Below are 18,402 nucleotides of genomic sequence, written 5' to 3'. Positions count from 1 at the left end.
TCTTCGCCATAGTTCTACGGAATCGAACATTACAGACCAGAGGAATCGAACGCTGCAGCATACATTACAGACCAGAGGAATCGAACGCTGCAGCATACATTACAGACCAGAGGAATCGAACGCTGCAGCATACATTACAGACCAGAGGAATCGAACGCTGCAGCATACATTACAGACCAGAGGAATGGAACGCTGCAGCATACATTACAGACCAGAGGAATGGAACGCTGCAGCATACATTACAGACCAGAGGAATGGAACGCTGCAGCATACATTACAGACCAGAGGAATGGAACGCTGCAGCATACATTACAGACCAGAGGAATGGAACGCTGCAGCATACATTACAGACCAGAGGAATGGAACGCTGCAGCATACATTACAGACCAGAGGAATCGAACGCTGCAGCATACATTACAGACCAGAGGAATCGAACGCTGCAGCATACATTACAGACCAGAGGAATCGAACGCTGCAGCATACATTACAGACCAGAGGAATCGAACGCTGCAGCATACATTACAGACCAGAGGAATGGAACGCTGCAGCATACATTACAGACCAGAGGAATCGAACGCTGCAGCATACATTACAGACCAGAGGAATGGAACGCTGCAGCATACATTACAGACCAGAGGAATGGAACGCTGCAGCATACATTACAGACCAGAGGAATGGAACGCTGCAGCATACATTACAGACCAGAGGAATGGAACGCTGCAGCATACATTACAGACCAGAGGAATCGAACGCTGCAGCATACATTACAGACCAGAGGAATCGAACGCTGCAGCATACATTACAGACCAGAGGTGAACGTTACGTACCGAGGCCCTCGCTGGCGTTGTAGGTTTTCTTCACCGTTTCACACGTAGAGCCGTTCCCGTGACACACCCCGCAGCGGTCTTCTGTCGCGTTAGAACCAATCACGTAGTCACAGCCCACGACCTGAAAGACACACAGCCAATCACATTGTCACAACCCGCCATCCTGCAAGACACACAATAGCAAATATACTGTACATTATTATGTAGTAAATCAGTGGTTCTCAACCCTCTCTCACATCAAGGTCCATTATTTATTCTCCATCTGAGCCACAGAACCACCGTTTGATGACATTTAGCCTCTCAGACCCATCTGAGCCACGGAACCACCATTTGATGACATTTAGCCTCTCAGACCCATCTGAGCCACGGAACCACCGTTTGATGACATTTAGCCTCTCAGACCCATCTGAGCCACGGAACCACCATTTGATGACATTTAGCCTCTCAGACCCATTTGAGGCACACGCGCGCGCGCGCGCGCGCGCGCGCGCGCACGCACGCACGCACGCACGCACGCACGCACGCACGCACACACACACACACACACACACACACACACACACACACACACACACACACACACACACACACACACACACACACACACACACACACACACACACACACACACACACACACACACACACACACACACACACACACACAATCCATCATTTAGCTGCATGGGGACCACCTGGAACCCCCTCAAGGACCACTGGTGGTCCCTGGACCACTGGTCGAGAACCACTGATCTAGTGAATCCACAGAGGGCGCTCAGACATTCTGGCAAATAAATAAATCCAGCTGAAGGTTAAATACTGCCCACAGTGCAAGCACAGTAAATCCTAAATGAAACAATTCATGTAATCTCTGTCAGCGTTTAGCCTCAACGTGGCTGCTAGCTGTAAAAAGGTTCTATTGGACCCAAAGCAACACATTATGCCGTGATAAGGGATTGACCCGCTCACGGTTTCCACGGCCATGGCTGTCGAGCATCTGAATTGAACTGGAGTCAACGGGCTCTATGTGCACTAGGGGTGTCAAAAACATCCATCCAAATTAGATTCCCGTTATGAACGATTCAAAATCGATTCATAATTTCCCTTTTTTAGATTTTTTCTTCTGGTTACAGTTACAGGAGTTTTCACTACATGGTGTTTGTGATATAAAATCTAAGCTCATCCTAATCACAGAAACATCATGTCTTCAGTCATTTTCAAGTTACTGTAGTATAGTCACTTCAGTTGGCTGGAGTAGATTGTGATGAAATCCTATGTATTGAATCGAGAATCATTTTGAATAGAGAATCATTTTAAATCTGGAAATAAAACACTTGAAATGTACTGCAATTCTGCAAACTGTTAATCAATCAATCAAAACTAGTATCTTACAGATATCTATCAGACAGTACTAGTACCTTACAGATGCCATCGATGCAGATCTCTCGACTAGAGCTGCCTTCGTAGCATGGCGTTCCATCGGACACGGCGTCCAGCATCTTCTCTGAGAAGTTCTCCTTCACCGGACGACAGTGGAGTTCACAGGAGTTCACTGAGAGAGAGAGAGAGAGAGAGAGAGAGACTATGTTAGCCTGGTATCTCTCTCTCATGTTCCATGCATACATACATGCATCACCTCTGTTGACCGCCACCCACATGTGGAGCCTGCCCTTATAAGGCATGGAGTTGAAGTGACCTCTCACCTCTTGTTGAACTTGACCTCTCACCTCCGTTGTTGACCTCTCACCTCTGTTGACCTCTCACCTGTGTTGACCTCTCACCTCTATTGTTGACCTCTCACCTGTGTTGACCTCTCACCTCTGTTGTTGACGGCCACCCAGGTGTTGAGCCTTCCCTTATAAGGCATAGAGTTGAAGTGACCTCTCACCTCTGTTGTTGACGGCCACCCAGGTGTGCAGCCTGCCCTTATAAGGCATGGAGTTGAAGTGACCTCTCACCTCTGTTGTTAACGGCCACCCAGGTGTGCAGCCTGCCCTTATAAGGCAGTGAGTTGAAGTGAGCACACTGCAGGTCTCTGAAGCTGGGTCGTTCCAGGACGCACGGCGTTCCGTTGCACACCTTGAACCTCCGCCGCTCTCCCAGACAGTAGCGCCCCCCGTGGGCAGGACTGGAGGAAATGAGCAATATATTTATTAAGGGTTGGCGATGAATTTGATCTGCTTTTTAGGTACGGAGATCAAGGGCATCCGAATCCCCCGAAGCAGTATCAGTGTGTGCAGCATCAAGTAAGCAGCAGGATGAGCAGTGCAAACTTCCAGTGAGTGTGTGTGATTGGATGAAGTGAATCATGTGCCTAAGAACGTGATGCTGAGGCGACCCAAATAACGGCTGGCAGCAACTGCACTGATTGAACTTGCTTTGCGCATGTCTTTGCTTTGTCTGTGACAGGTATAATGCTCAGTATTATTACAAGTAAGATGCGCGAACGCAGCTCGTAAATTGCAACAACAATTAGAATAATGAATAAGTTTTTTACGACAGTTCTGCCCAGGTTACATAGTTAGTAATGGCTCACTGGAGTTCGCAATCGTTAATCTCTCCTTGAGTAGTGTTTAGGACAGTAGAAACCAAATCAAATATAAATAGCTGAATACAGTTCAAATACAGTACTTTTGTAACAGAAGGAAGGCAACTGACCTTTTCACTTTTGGAAAATGATATTGAAGAAAACAGTTAACCGGTTAATGTGTGTAGCGTCACTTTAAAAGCATAATTTGGTTACCCGGGCAGCGCTGGTAACTTGGCAGGTATCTCTACACTTTTAGACCGACATGTTTGTGCCAGCGTGGGCGATTAGATTTATTTCTTGATCTTGCGTTGGTTGTTTAAACATGACGGCATGGGCCGCTATGCTCGATAACAGGCTTGATAAGCCCAAAGCTAATTGATACCAGGTACTCAATCAATACGCTTGCTATCGGGTTATTTCGGGTATTGGGTTTCGAGCTCCATCCCTGAATGCTACTGAACATATGCTGGGTCTACACAGTCCCTGTGGGTGTTCTGGACTCTGGGACTTACACTGGGTCTACACAGTCCCTGTGGGTCTGGACTCTGGTACTTACACTGGGTCTACACAGTCCCTGTGGGTCTGGACTCTGGGACTTACACAGGGTCTACACAGTCCCTGTGGGTCTGGACTCTGGGACTTACACTGGGTCTACACAGTCCCTGTGGGTCTGGACTCTGGTACTTACACTGGGTCTACACAGTCCCTGTGGGTCTGGACTCTGGTACTTACAATGGGTCTACACAGTCCCTGTGGGTCTGGACTCTGGTACTTACACTGGGTCTACACAGTCCCTGTGGGTCTGGACTCTGGTACTTACAATGGGTCTACACAGTCCCTGTGGGTCTGGACTCTGGTACTTACACTGGGTCTACACAGTCCCTGTGGGTCTGGACTCTGGTACTTACACTGGGTCTACACAGTCTCGCTGGGCGTTCTGGACTCCGGTACCACAGCTTCTGGAGCACGCCGACCACTGGCTCCACGCCACCCAGCCGCCGTGCACGCTCTGAGGGCGACGGCCGACTGACACGCACGCACCGCCATAACACCACTGGTAAGAAACACACACACGAAACGTAGAATTAACAACGACGCACACATGTCTGTTCTAACAAAGATCAATGTAATTAACAGTCAGAAAAAGAAAAGAAAACCTGTGACATTCTTCTGTGTGTGTGTGTGTGTGTGTGTGTGTGTGAGAGAGAGAGCCTTAACCTAAAAAAAAATTGAGGTTAGGGTATTATTTATATACCACATTCTTATTTTCTTACTTTATCTTCCCCACAGTGGGTCAGTGTGTTAATTACTTTATCCTCCCCACAGTGGGTCAGTGTGTTAATTACTTTATCCCAGAGTAATCTAGTAAGAGAGTGGCGACACGCTTTGATCTCGCCGCAAAGCGGGGTGCAGTGGGCTATAGTTCCAAACATTGGAACTATCCCATTGAGACAGTGGGGTGCCCCACAGTGTGTTACTTCCTTTATCCTCCCCACAGTGTGTTACTTCCTTTATCCACCCCACAGTGTGTTACTTCCTTTATCCTCCCCACAGTGTGTTACTTCCTTTATCCTCCCCACAGTGTGTTACTTCCTTTATCCTCCCCACAGTGTGTTACTTACTCTATCCTCCCCACAGTGGGTTCCGTCCACGGCCCCGTCCAGTTTGGAGTGGCAGGTCTTCCCCACCGTGCACCACAACGTACTGCAGATGTTCTGTAAAGGACAATTATAATAAATATATTAACACCACCATAGAGTACTGTATAATGTTCTGTAAGGACAATTATAATATATTAATATTACGTACGTTGAAATATATTGGCCGAGAGCCAGGTCACTTGAGGCTATGGGGTTGTTTGTCGCTGGCCCTGGGAGGGATGGGATTTAACTTGCCAACTTGCTACTGGACTAGCAGATAGTGGCTTTGGTCTAGTCACTCTAGTGGTTAAGATGTTGGACTAGTTAGTGTAGCAGAGTGGCTTTGGTCTAGTCACTCTAGTGGTTAAGATGTTGGACAAATCCCGGGCGTCACATTAGCATGGGATATTTGTAAGGGCTAAATATGATTAAAAAAACATTATGGATTTGTATTGAATATCTATGTCTTTAACTATATCTTAGTTACAATGAAATTGTACCGGTGGACACCCTGTCCCCAGTGAGATGCTCTGAATTATCCGTCTCGCACCCCTATCAAACAGGCCAGGGAAATCAAGGACTATTTAAAGAGGACGGGAAGCGAAGACCGCACGGTGGACTCCATGTTGCTCCCTGGAAGGAAAGAAACATGCGCAGTTGAGACCAGGAAGTTAATGACTCGGGGCTGGTGAGTCGTGACTGACTCACCATAGCGACTTCCACCATTTCAACAAAATAAGCACAAACAAACCACTTCACATGTACGATGTTGATGTAACCAGGAGATTTGGTGGGATATATATTTTTATGAGAGCTCATAATACAGAGCTATGACTGTATTATTATAACCGTACGATTCTGGTGACTGCATTCCTTATAGGACCACTTCACCACTTTTCAACCTATCTTCATATAATAGGTCCTAGACTCCTCACTAATAATACTCTGTGTACTCTGTCTGTGTCTCATAGGAGGGCTGTGGGCAGTTCGGAAACCCGTCCACCAGTGACATCATCGTTAGGCAGATTTTTTTTTAACTAAACCTTTTTTCACTAAAAAGTTTAGATTTGTGAGAACTTTTCAGGACTAGAAAGCCTGCAGTTTCTATTAGCTTGGATTCCCCATTGATGATGTCACTGGTGGACGGGTTTGTAAACTGCCCACAGCCCTCCTATGAGACACAAGACTGAGTAGAAAATAATTGTGCCATTTAATCATGATTATTAGTGAGGACCTATTATAATGAAAATAGGTTGAAAAGTGGTGAAGTGGTCCTTTAACGTCGGGTACACCGAGAGGAGTCAGACAGGAGAGACCACCGTCTCGTGTGCATCCTGTGGTTTGTGTCAGCGCCGGTGGGCTCTGCTCGTAAAGCCCCGAACACATGGCAGCAGCAGCCCAGTGTGTGTGTGTGTGTGTGTGTGTGTGTGTGTGTGTGTGCGTGCGTGTGTGTTTGAACACATTGCAGCAGCAGCAGCAGCAGCCAGTGGAGTTTATAGACAATCACACATAAACTATGTTTGTTATAGACCGCTATGTGTGTGGTCTCTCCTCTCTCTCACGGTCATCACGTTGTGTTTGGTCCTTTCAGAACGGCCTGTGGGTTACCGCATCATTTCAACACTTTTACACTGTTGTTGTTGTATGTTTTTTTTTGTGGCTTTTGCCTATATTTGTTTATGGTTTAACTGCTTATGACGTAACGTTCCGCCAGAAGGAATCAAACTGGCAACTGCTTCTGGCGTAATACTGTCTGAAAAGCTTTATTATTGATATCAAACCGGATCGCTGATTTCTATTTTGTAATAATTGTTTTGGCTTGGCCTTTCCTTCTTTAGCGATCCTAGACCGGGTTGATCCTGCCGTCCACCTCCCATTATACAGGCTGACTCAAAGCTCCTAATCTACGGAGCTCTCCATGGTTTGGATAAAACGTGCAATGTTCGGAGGTCTTTGCTGATTATCCGGTGGTTTAGATGGAAACATTGGCGCTTTCTAGAGCAAGGATGGCATCAATTTAGCTCGCTAGCATTGATGCTATTTATTTAGCATTAAGATGGACGCTCCAAACCGGATGTCAGTCCCAGTGTGTGCCGCATTGAAATAGCCTCGGCAGTCTGCGGTTGGCTCTGCGTCCAGCAGGTGGCAGCATATGGGTTAATTAAGGGTTAAAGGATCTTACGTCGACGTCGTCGCAGAGCACAGAGCCAGATCCGTACTGCAGGCGACACTGGTGAGCGGCGCTATAGATCGCCCCCGGAGGCAGCGAGCGGTACTGCAGGGAGAGGAGGTCCTTCACTGGCACGTCATCCAGACACCAGCCCCAACCGCGACTGTACACACACACACACACACACACACACACACACACACACACACACACACACACACACACACACACACACACACACACACACACACACACACACACACACACACACACACACACACACACACACACACACACAGTTATTTAATATCCTTTATTTATTACTAAGGATACACATGGCACCTCCTCAGACAAACTGCCCAGAACAGCCGAAACAGAGCTCAGTATTTGTTTGGCTTTGCTTTTTGTCATGCCAGCTATAGTTACGCCACTCGTAGTCCGTTTATGTACATGGCCCAGGTTTATGTACACGGCCCAGGCTTCCAAATATCATTATGACGAATCTACAACGATACCCGAGGTCTGTTATGATTCCAAGTAATGGTTGGCACTTAGAATGTTTATCTTTGAATGCCTGTTCCATGTATACAGATCAATGACACAGCCCACCTCCAGAATCAGGACCTATCCTTGTGGCTGGTGTCAACAAAAACAACATTTGGAATGCTAGCAAAGACATCACATTTACAACTAAACCGCACGGCACGCGCGGACGCACGCATGGACACACGCACGCACGGCACGCACACACGCACGGACGCACGCATGCATGCACGGACGCACGCATGCTCGCACGCATGCACGCACGGGCACAAAAACATCATCTTTGCCTCAGCTTTGGTAAGCTACTCACACCCAATATGTTCAAGGGTTGTTCTCTAAAACGAAATAATCAGACTTGTCTGATTATGATCAAAGGAAAACTTATTTCAAGTGCCTACGATGGATCTCACATGTACTCTGAAAAGGGCTGTGCACAGGTGTTAATATAAGCCTCCCTGCTCCGTGTAATTTGTAACAATATGGTAGCAGTCAAAATGATTAATACTGATCCATTCACACACATTCATACACCTTTACATAGATTGTGCATTACATTCACCCATTCACACACACATTCATACAGCTTTACATTAGATTGTGCATTACATTCACCCATCCACACACACATTCACACACACCTTTACATAGATTGTGCATTACATTCACCCATTCACACAAACATTCATACAGCTTTACATTAGATTGTGCATTACATTCACCCATCCACACACACATTTACATTGATTGTGCATTACATTCACCCATTCACACACACATTCACACACCTTTACATAGATTGTGAATTACATTCACCCATTCACACACCTTTACATAGATTGTGAATTACATTCACCCATTCACACACCTTTACATAGATTGTGAATTACATTCACCCATTCACACACCTTTACATATAGATTGTGAATTACATTCACCCATCCACACACACATTCAGATGGCGGAAGAAACCATGCAAGCCAGATATCTGTGGCAATACACACACTAAACTAAGTGATAAGAGGCACAGACAGATGCCTGAGCACAGAAGCGCAAACGTACTGTGCTCAGCTGGACTGCCGAAGACCAGTGCTACAAATGACTCAGCCTGCGTGGCGTGGTGTGTGTGTGTGTGTGTGTGTGTGTGTGTGTGTGCGTGCGTGTGTGCGCGTGTGTGTGTGTGTGTGTGTGTGTGTGCACGGTGTTAAGCACTCCCACAGGACTGTGTAAGTGTTTCACTCGGAGGTCACACTGCTACAGGGCAGTCATAAAGTGGTCCTCGAAATTAAATGGATTCCAGGTGTGGGAGGTCAGAGGTCAGAACATTTTGGGGGGATACATGATGTTCTGTTGGTGATGGGGGATGAAAACCATTATAGTAAACTACTGTATACATGTATGTATATTACAGTGAATCTTACTAAACTGTATATGTATACACACAACATGATTTGTGCAAATGCTTGACAACGTCACCCAAATGTGTTCCCTCACCAGTCAGCCAATCAGACACTTCCAAGTAGGCACTCGACAGAGTGCAGTTCTAGTTTATATTTTGGTATGATAAGTCTTCCAATTCAGTAGCTTAATAGCAGTTATTATCGGCAGTTACAACCTACTGTATATAAGGCAAAGTTTTCCAAATGTCATTATTCTTTAAGTAGCTAGGGGGTTTTCATGATTCTGAACCCATTCCAAGCATTAGTTTTGCACGACAAACACTCCTTGGGCTAAATTCGGCCATTTGTGCCCAAATGTGATGATCATGACCTCATCACCCCCCAAACTAATCCTATTTGAACCGGGGACCCCCCAAACTAATCCTATTTGAACCGGGGACCCCCCAAACTAATCCTTTTTGAACCCGGGACCCCCCAAACTAATCCTATTTGAACCCGGGACCCCCCAAACTAATCCTATTTGAACCCGGGACCCCCCAAACTAATCCTATTTGAAACGGGGACCCCCTAAACTAATCCTATTTGAACCCGGGACCCCCCAAACTAATCCTATTTGAACCCGGGACCCCCCAAAATAAACCCAGCACACGGTGGTATACTCACTCCAGGAACCTGGTGATGTACTGGCGACTGCAGCGGGACCATGTGGGCGTGGCGTATCCGTACAGCAGCTGTGGAGACATGACGTACGGCCTCTTCCCCACCGGCTCACAGTCGTTACCGACACCGTCATGTTGGATCCCAAAGCTGTGACAGAGAGGTACAAGTACAACACAGTCGTTACCGACACCGTCATGTTGGATCCCAAAGCTGTGACAGAGAGGCACAAGTACAACACAGTCGTTACCGACACAGTCATGTTGGATCCCAAAGCTGTGACAGAGAGGTACAGTACAAGTACAACACAGTCGTTACCGACACAGTCATGTTGGATCCCTGCAAAGCTACGACAGAGAGGTACAAGTACAACACAGTCGTTACCGACACAGTCATGTTGGATCCCTGCAAAGCTGTGACAGAGAGGTACATGTACAACACTGAACACATACTGTACGGTCATGTTGGATCCCAAAGCTGCGACAGAGAGGTACAAGAACAACACAGTACTGTACAGTCATGTTGGATCCCAAAGCTGCGACAGAGAGGTACAAGAACAACACAGTACTGTACAGTCATGTTGGATCCCAACGCTGTGACAGAGAGGTACAAGAACAACACAGTACTGTACGGTCATGTTGGATCCCAACGCTGTGACAGAGAGGTACAAGAACAACACAGTACTGTACGGTCATGTTGGATCCCAAAGCTGTGACAGAGAGTACAACACAGTCGTTACCGACACCGCCATGTTGGATCCCAAAACCATAGACCTATAAACGTAGGCTCTGGGGACCGTGTCAAAATTTAAGTCCCCGGACAAGACGCTCTGTGATTGGCCAGTAGTCACTCGAGTGACAGCGAGAGACATGGAGGAGTCGCATGAGTGACGTCACTCGGGCAGCGACGCAGCGTGCCTTCCCCATACGGCACTTCCCCTTGACTTCCTGCCTTGACTGACGTCGCTCCAATGAACGGCAGCGGCCAGTGAGGGGCGCTAGCCCCTCCTATATATGGCTTTAATGTTCGTTTTTCAACGATGTTCGTTTAAGAACACGTCATGGACAATAAAGAGAAATGTAATGTTTGTTTCGAGGACTTAAACAAACATTAGCACCCGTTGCTTAAACTGTTGTAATTGATGTTGTAAGATGATAAGATCGCCCTTCACTTCACACGGGTGTGATTTTTTAATATCTATGCCCAAAACTACAACAGAGACCAAGGTACAAGTACAACACAGTCGTTACCGATACAGCTGTGACAGAGAAGAACAGAGAAGTACAACATCTGTGCAACACACATGTTGCACAGATGTACCATTCCAACTCTTCTTCAAAAGGACCCCAACATTACACAGATGTACCATTCCAACTCTTCATCAAAAGGACCCCAACATTACACAGATGTACCGTTCCAACTCTTCTTCAACGCTTTCCTGACGTTTTCCTGAAGGTTTTCTGAAAGTGCAAACACTGCAGGTTTTATTCACTGATTAGCCTAATGCTACTGCTACTGCTTTGCTACTGAAAAGACGTGTCCAGCAGAAGAACTATTGCATGCTTAAAATAGCCGATCTACAAGCTATGTTTGCAACCAAACATAGAATGGCTTGTCTTTTAGTTGGACTGGATCTCTGCTCCACTAGTCCCTCCCTGATAGTCGGGTTTCCATTTGCTTCCAATTGTCAATATATTTAGTCTTATATTTAGTCTTAGATTTAGTCGTCTTAGATTTAGTCGACAAACATAACTTTTTCGTCATAGTTTTAGATTTAATTTTATAATGTATAAAATGGGGTTGGATCAGGTTGAAACCTTGTCCACATGTGGACCTCATAGATGACCTCATACTGTAGATCTACATCAGTGTTGATTTGGTCGACTAAAACTATGATGAAAGATGTCCGTCAACTACCTTTCTTCTTTGAGGAAAACAAAATAAAAACAAAATAAAAAACAAAGCTATGATGACTAAAAGTATGACTAAATATATTCTATTAGACTTCGCATTAAGACCAACATCTTTGTCTTGGAATTTAGCAAGTATTACTGTAACATAGGTGTCGTTTTTCTCAAAGTCAATATACTCAACAAGTCCTCTGATACCGTTGACTAATCCATCAGATACCATTACATTAGTAGTCAACATCACTTGTGCACCAATTGCTATACTGAGTGTTGTTGGTAAACCTCCTGTTTGTGATAGTTTACTTTTTGTGCAATCCAGATCAAATAACCGTGTGTCTTTATCTTTTCTACTATCTTCTGCCTTTATATGAAAAATAGTAATAGTAAATAGTAAGTGATGACGTAAGAGATATGGTCATCTGTGTAGTCTGGTCCCAGCAGACCAGGCACAGATTTACAAATTACAAATCACATTACAACTACATACAGAGTATGTAGTTGTAATTTGATTAGCAGTACACCGTGGTTACTTGGTTCCAAAAAGTGAAGCCAAGTTTTTTTCAACCGTAAGTCTGTGCCCGGTTTGCTGGGACCAGTTACAACATTACGTCATCGTTGAGAACTGGGACCAGAGTACATGGTGTGTGTATATGTATGACTAGCTCTCAGTGATGACGTAAGAGATATGGTCATCTGTGTAGTCTGTTCCCAGCAGACCAGGCACAGATTTACAAATTACAAATCACATTACAACTACATACAGAGTATGTAGTTGTAATTTGATTAGCAGTATACTGTGGTTACTTGGTTCCAAAAAGTGAAGCCAAGTTTTTTTCAACCGTAAGTCTGTGCCTGGTTTGCTGGGACCAGTTACAACATTACGTCATCCTTGAGAGAGTACATGGTGTGTATATGACGTAATGTTGTAACTTGTAACTTGTAACTTGTAACTTGTAACATTACGTCATATACACACCATGTACTCTCTCAAGGATGACGTAATGTTGTAACTGGTCCCAGCAAACCAGGCACAGACTTACGGTTGAAGAAAACTTGGCTTCACTTCGAAGAGACCAAGCGAAATGATTACTTGCGCGCTCTGCTTGCGCAAGTAACTAGAACTGCACTCTGCCGAGTGCATACTTGCTTGTTGCACACTAGTAGGCCATAAATGGCCAACTAGTGCGCAAGCAGAGCGCGCAAGTACTTTCGACCGCTGTAAACTGTCACATCTCAGTATCTCTGTGAAGGAACGTTTGAAATGTATAATCATTAGGTGTAACTATTTGCTACCTATACCTACTTTTTTACAGAAAAATAAATCATTGATATGTGATGCATATTTGTGTATGCAAATCTGAGCCTGGTTTGCTGGGACCAGATTACACATTACGTCATCGTTGAGAGCTGGGACCAGAGTACATGGTGTGTATATGTATGACTAGCTCTCAGTGATGACGTAAGAGAAATGGTCATCTGTGTAATCTGGTCCCAGCAAACCAGGCACAGATTTACAAATTACAAATTTCAAATTACAACTACATATAGAGTATGTAGTTGTAATTTGATTAGCAGTATACTGTGGTTACTTGGTGCCAGAAAGTGACAGCGTCAACCATTTTTTTGTGTATGCAAATCTGTGCCTGGTTTGCTGGGACCAGATTACACATTACGTCATCGTTGAGAGCTGGGACCAGAGTACATGGTGTGTATATGTATGACTAGCTCTCAGTGATGACGTAAGAGAAATGGTCATCTGTGTAATCTGGTCCCAGCAAACCAGGCACAGATTTACTTACACAGAAAAGTGGTTAACGCTGTCACGTTGAAGAGACCGAGTGAAAAAGTAATGATAGGAATGGAACTAGTGGAGAAGAGATCCAATAGAACCAAAAGACAAGTCATTTTATGTTTGGTTGCGCTTTGAAAATAGCAGATCTACAGGCTTGCAGTTGTGAGCTTGTAGATCTGCTATTTTCAGCATGCAACCAAGCGTAAAATCAGGCATTTATGACGCCATCAAGCAAAGGCTAAAATACATTTCAGTCGACTAAATCAACTGTAGATTTAATCGACTAAAATATGACAAAAACTGAATGAAATCTCATTCAAAAGACAAACTAAATCTAAAATGTCTGTCAAAATGAACACTGTTCCCCACGGCCTGTCACTATGGCTACAGTCGTCATAATGACATCATGACGGTCCATCATAGCCACTCCCACCCATAGCAACTTTTATACACACATATCCCAGAAACTGTCCTCGCGTGGGACAGACAGACAGACAGATAGATAGGCAGGCAGGCAGGCAGGCAGACAGGCAGGCAGACAGACAGACATAGCACCAGCAGTTCATAAATCCTGTGAGTTCACCGGAGGTCATGACATCACTGGAGGCAATGACATGTCAGGCACGAGAAGGAAATAAACCCTTGAGGCGCTGCTGTAAGTTCACGAAGGCTATGAAGCGTCAGCTATTATCTCATACAGTCAACGTTTCTACCCATGTGTGTCCTGGTAGCCCATTTGTGTGTTTATATCTTTTATTATATATTGATATAATACAAAGCCCTGTGTCTGCTAGTCTGTGTTTAACCAACTGTCGATTGTATTAACATGATACTGTATGCTTGGAATCGCTGTCTTTTGCCAGAAGATATTAGGCGGACTGCAACAACCTGGAAACTAACTGCACACACTGGACTGTAAAGAGGCCAACACTCAGTAGCAGCACATTTTAGTGAACAGCCTATAGTCAGGGTTACCAACCAGAACCTGTCCGGAGCCGTAGAGGGGATTATTCTGAAACATGGCCGCTAAAGAAGTCACTATTGAGATGAGGAAGCGCACACCGAAGCCACGTTTCTCTTCCAAGCCAGCAGGGGTCTCTGTCTCCAGGACTACCACCACAGGGGTCTCTGCCTCCAGGACCACCACCAGCGAATACTTGGGTTCCTCCCTGAAGGCACGACCGATGACTAACGACGATAACGATGAAGAGGACTTCGATGAGGTCTCCACTAACGAGGAAGACAAGGAGGAGAGTGAGGAGGATGCTTGGGAGGAGGTGGAGGAGCTGCCTGGAGCTCTGGCTCCAGTAGAGCCCGTTCCGTCATCTCATCCCGTGGAGATCGAGATCGAGACTCCGGACATCGTGCACAGGAGACAGAGACGGGAGAAGAGGAAGGCGGAGTTCGAGGCGTACCTGAGAAGGGCGGCGAATCGCTACAGCAAAGACCTGCTGGTGGACACGCACAAGACGCACCTGCTGTGCCTGATAGCCAACGGGATGTTCCGGAACCGCCTCTGCAGCGAGCCAGAACTACTGGCCGTCGCTATGTCTCTGCTGCCGGCCCGCTTCTGTGACACGGACAAAGAAAGCGTGGACGAGCACTTCCTCTCCGGACTGCTCCGATGGTTCCTCGCCACCTTCACCCTGAACCCCGGCCTCCCCTGTGAGGAGGACCCCAGGGGCGGGCTGGAGAGACGGCTGGCCAGCCTGTCCGCCAGGGACCACCAGGAGATGACGCATCTGTTCCTGTTGGTTCTGAGGTCTCTGCGGCTCTCCTGCCGATTGGTTCTCTCCCTGCAGCCCATTTCACTCAAAGCGCCAAAGGGCGAAGGGGCGAGATCCTCCAGACCAACACCCACTGGGGGCAAAGGGGCGAGATCCTCCAGACCAACACCCACTGGGGGCGAAGGGGCGAGATCCTCCAGACCAACACCCACTGGGGGCAAAGGGGCTAGATCCTCCAGTGGCCCCTCGGGACAGAGCCACCCTCCTGGGCAGAACGCCTCCAAAGACAGCCTGCCGTCTGGACCCAGGGTCATCCCTGGCACCAAAAGATGTGCTGCCACTGGCGGGAACCCCGAGGGAGAGAGGTGGGGGAAGAAAGCCAAGGGAGGGAACATGGAAGAGGAAGAAGACGGCAGGCGTGTGACGACAGGCGGACAGAAACCCAAGAAGAGGAAGAACAACGTGACACGCCGCAGCGTCGCGCCAGAGGAGGACGGGCTTAGCGAGGGGGAGGAGTTTCAGGTGACCGGCGAAGAGAGCGAGGAGGAAGAGGGCCGGGCTAAATCAAAGAGGAAGTCGGGCGGGGGAAAGAGTAAAGCCGGGACAACGCGCAACGCAGCGCCAAAGAGCAAGGGTGGAGGAGGTATGAGACGGAAGAGTGGAGGAGGTAGGAGACAGGAGGCAGAGAATGACGAAGAGTATGACAGCGATCGCGAGGAGGAAGATGAGAGAGTTGAGAGGAGTAAAAGAGCCTGGATAAAGAACGGGTCGCCGGGCGGCGCAGCAGACGAGTGGCTGGAGGTCCACGTCCCCACGGCGTCCTCCTGGGTGTGCGTGGACGTGCAGCACGGCGTGGGCCGGCCACACCTCTGCTCCCAGAATGCCACGGCGCCGCTCACCTACGTGCTTTCCGTGGACGAGGACGGGCGCTTGAAGGATCTGGGCAGGAAGTACGACCTCGCCTGGATGACCACGTCTTCCCGGAAGAGGCGGGTTGAGGACGGCTGGTGGGAGGAGACTCTGGAGCCGCCAGGTGGGGACGGGGACGACGACGACGAGAGGAACAGACGCGAGGACGCCGAGCTCAGCGCCGCAATGCTGGACAGGCCTCTTCCCGCGTCCGTGGCAGACTACAAGAAGCACCCGCTGTACGCCCTGGAGAGACACCTGCTGAAGTACCAGGCCCTCTACCCCCGCACGGCCGCCGTGCTCGGCTACTGCAGGGGGGAGCCGGTGTACTCGCGGGACTGCGTGCAGGCTCTGCACTCCAGAGACGCCTGGATGAAGGAGGCGCGCGCCGTCCGGGCGGGAGAGGAGCCGTACAAGATGGTAAAGGGATCTTCCAACCGTTCCCGTAAGGCCAGGACGGCGTCGGAGCAGCAGGAGGAAAAGAAGGACCTGCCTCTGTACGGAGACTGGCAGACGGAAGACTACCAACCTCCCGTAGCGCTGGACGGGAAGGTTCCCCGCAACGACTACGGTAACGTCTACCTGTTCAAGCCGCGCATGCTGCCGCTGGGCTGCGTTCACCTGCGGCTGCCCGGCTTGCACCGCGTCGCCAGGAAACTGGACCTGGACACGGCGCCGGCCGTCACAGGCTTCGACTTCCATGGAGGATACTCGCACGCCGTGACCGACGGCTACGTGGTCTGCGAGGAGCACGAGGAGGTGCTTAGAGCGGCCTGGCTGGAGGAGCAGGAGATACAGAGACGGAGGGAGATAGAGAAGCAACGGAAGAGGGCGCTCTGCAACTGGACTCTCCTGGTCAGAGGCCTTCTGGTCAGAGAGAGACTCAGGCGGAGATATGGTGACCAGAAGAACCAGCTGCCTGGGGGGCAAGGAGCCTCCGGTCAGACTCACACCCGAGGCGGAGAGGGGGCAGACGGGCTGACGTTGGATGACGATGACGAGGGAGAAAGTGGAGGTCCCGGAACCAAGACGGCGGCAGAGACTCTGGCCATGTCCTGGCCTCAGAACAGACAGGACCAACGAGACAGGAACGCAGATGTACCGACGAAGAAACCGAGCAGACGAGAGGAGAGAGGGCAGCAGAAACACCTCTGCCCCTTTGAGAGAGAAGAGAGGGCAGCAGACACACCTCTGCCCCTTTGAGAGAGAAGAGAGGGCAGCAGACACACCTCTGCCCCTTTAAGAGAGAAGAGAGGGCAGCAGACACACCTCTGCCCCTTTGAGAGAGAAGAGAGGGAAATAAAACACCTCTGTCCCTTTGAGAGAGAAGAGAGGGAAATAAAACACCTCTGCCCCTTTGATAAAGTGTGATGTTGGGTCAGTATAGGCAGCAGCTTGTGTTCAGATGCTCACCAGACTCCAGTTAATCCTGACATGTCCTACATGATGTTTATTATGGGACAACATGGCAAAAACATAAACAGCACCTTAAAAACTGGGAAGCTAGTCCATTGAGTAAGGGCGGGGATAATTAAAACCCATTTACTGCCATGGACCACTTTGACCACTTTTTTTAAACCACCGTCTGGATGGCTCTCCGGTTCCTAGGCAATCAATAAACAGGAAATGACCTTCACTTCAATGTTAACCCAATTTTTAAAACCTGTTTGAGTCGGATTCTGTTCCCAGATTGTGTTTTAGATCAAAACAAGCCTTATTTACAGCTCATAAGTAACAATAAGTTGCTGGTCGTGGTTACAACATATACATTTCGAGTGAATTATAAAACAAATCGTAGCTAACACAGCCCATGAGTTGTTGGTCTTCAAAATAAAAGCTGTCTCTGAAAAGACTTGGCAACAGAAGAAGAACAGCTAGGGGGCAAAATGAATGTGTCAGTAAATGAGTTGAGCCTTGTGGTCAAGTGGTTCTTACAAAACTATTGGAAAACATTTTTCCAACACAAAAAAAATCTTTCCACAGTTGTCAGGCAGTTGTGTTCATAAAGATAGCTTCATGAAGGCCGAAACGGTGCTATGTTTCCATATTAAAAGTTTTTTTCACTGCATTTGAAGACAGTGGGCCCGATTCATTAAGCTGTTTACACCCATATTTTGGGTGTAAAGGAATTTTCTAAACTTCCCACGTTAGTGGTCTGATTCAGTAATCCTTTTTTGTCTGTGAATTTTGCGTTGGGAGGGCCGCTCTTTCTCAAGTCTGCTCGGATGCAGCCTTACATGGGACCTAAACGTGCTGTATAATGCCTTATTCTAGACTACCAACTAACGTGGGAAGTTTGGA

The 18,402-nt window shown here is 47.6% G+C and overlaps 2 protein-coding genes across 2 annotated transcripts in view; one reads left to right on the top strand and one right to left on the bottom strand.

Annotated features, from left to right (window-relative positions):
• Nucleotides 1-18,402, bottom strand: part of adamts7 (a disintegrin-like and metallopeptidase (reprolysin type) with thrombospondin type 1 motif, 7) — a 57,148-nt gene that overhangs the window by 20,611 nt on the left and 18,135 nt on the right. Inside the window, exons 10-16 of the mRNA XM_080762805.1 lie at nt 9,770-9,913; nt 7,179-7,329; nt 4,979-5,071; nt 4,265-4,410; nt 2,785-2,954; nt 2,245-2,378; nt 828-948 (exon numbers count right to left, since the gene is read on the bottom strand). Of these exons, the coding sequence (XP_080618931.1) occupies nt 828-948; nt 2,245-2,378; nt 2,785-2,954; nt 4,265-4,410; nt 4,979-5,071; nt 7,179-7,329; nt 9,770-9,913 (959 nt within the window). The remainder of the gene's footprint in view (nt 1-827; nt 949-2,244; nt 2,379-2,784; nt 2,955-4,264; nt 4,411-4,978; nt 5,072-7,178; nt 7,330-9,769; nt 9,914-18,402) is intronic.
• LOC308314445 (DNA repair protein complementing XP-C cells homolog) lies at nt 14,485-17,304 on the top strand (the record flags this gene model as incomplete). Its single annotated transcript, XM_080762076.1, has 1 exon — nt 14,485-17,304. One exon carries the CDS (start codon nt 14,485-14,487, stop codon nt 17,302-17,304), a length of 2,820 nt encoding a protein of 939 aa, XP_080618202.1.

The sequence above is a fragment of the Protomyctophum bolini genome, assembly GCF_963924005.1.
Source record: "Protomyctophum bolini genome assembly, chromosome: 1".
NCBI classification, from domain to species: domain Eukaryota; kingdom Metazoa; phylum Chordata; class Actinopteri; order Myctophiformes; family Myctophidae; genus Protomyctophum; species Protomyctophum bolini.
Note: the sequence above shows the minus strand (reverse complement) of the source record. Positions and strands in the feature narration are given on the sequence as shown.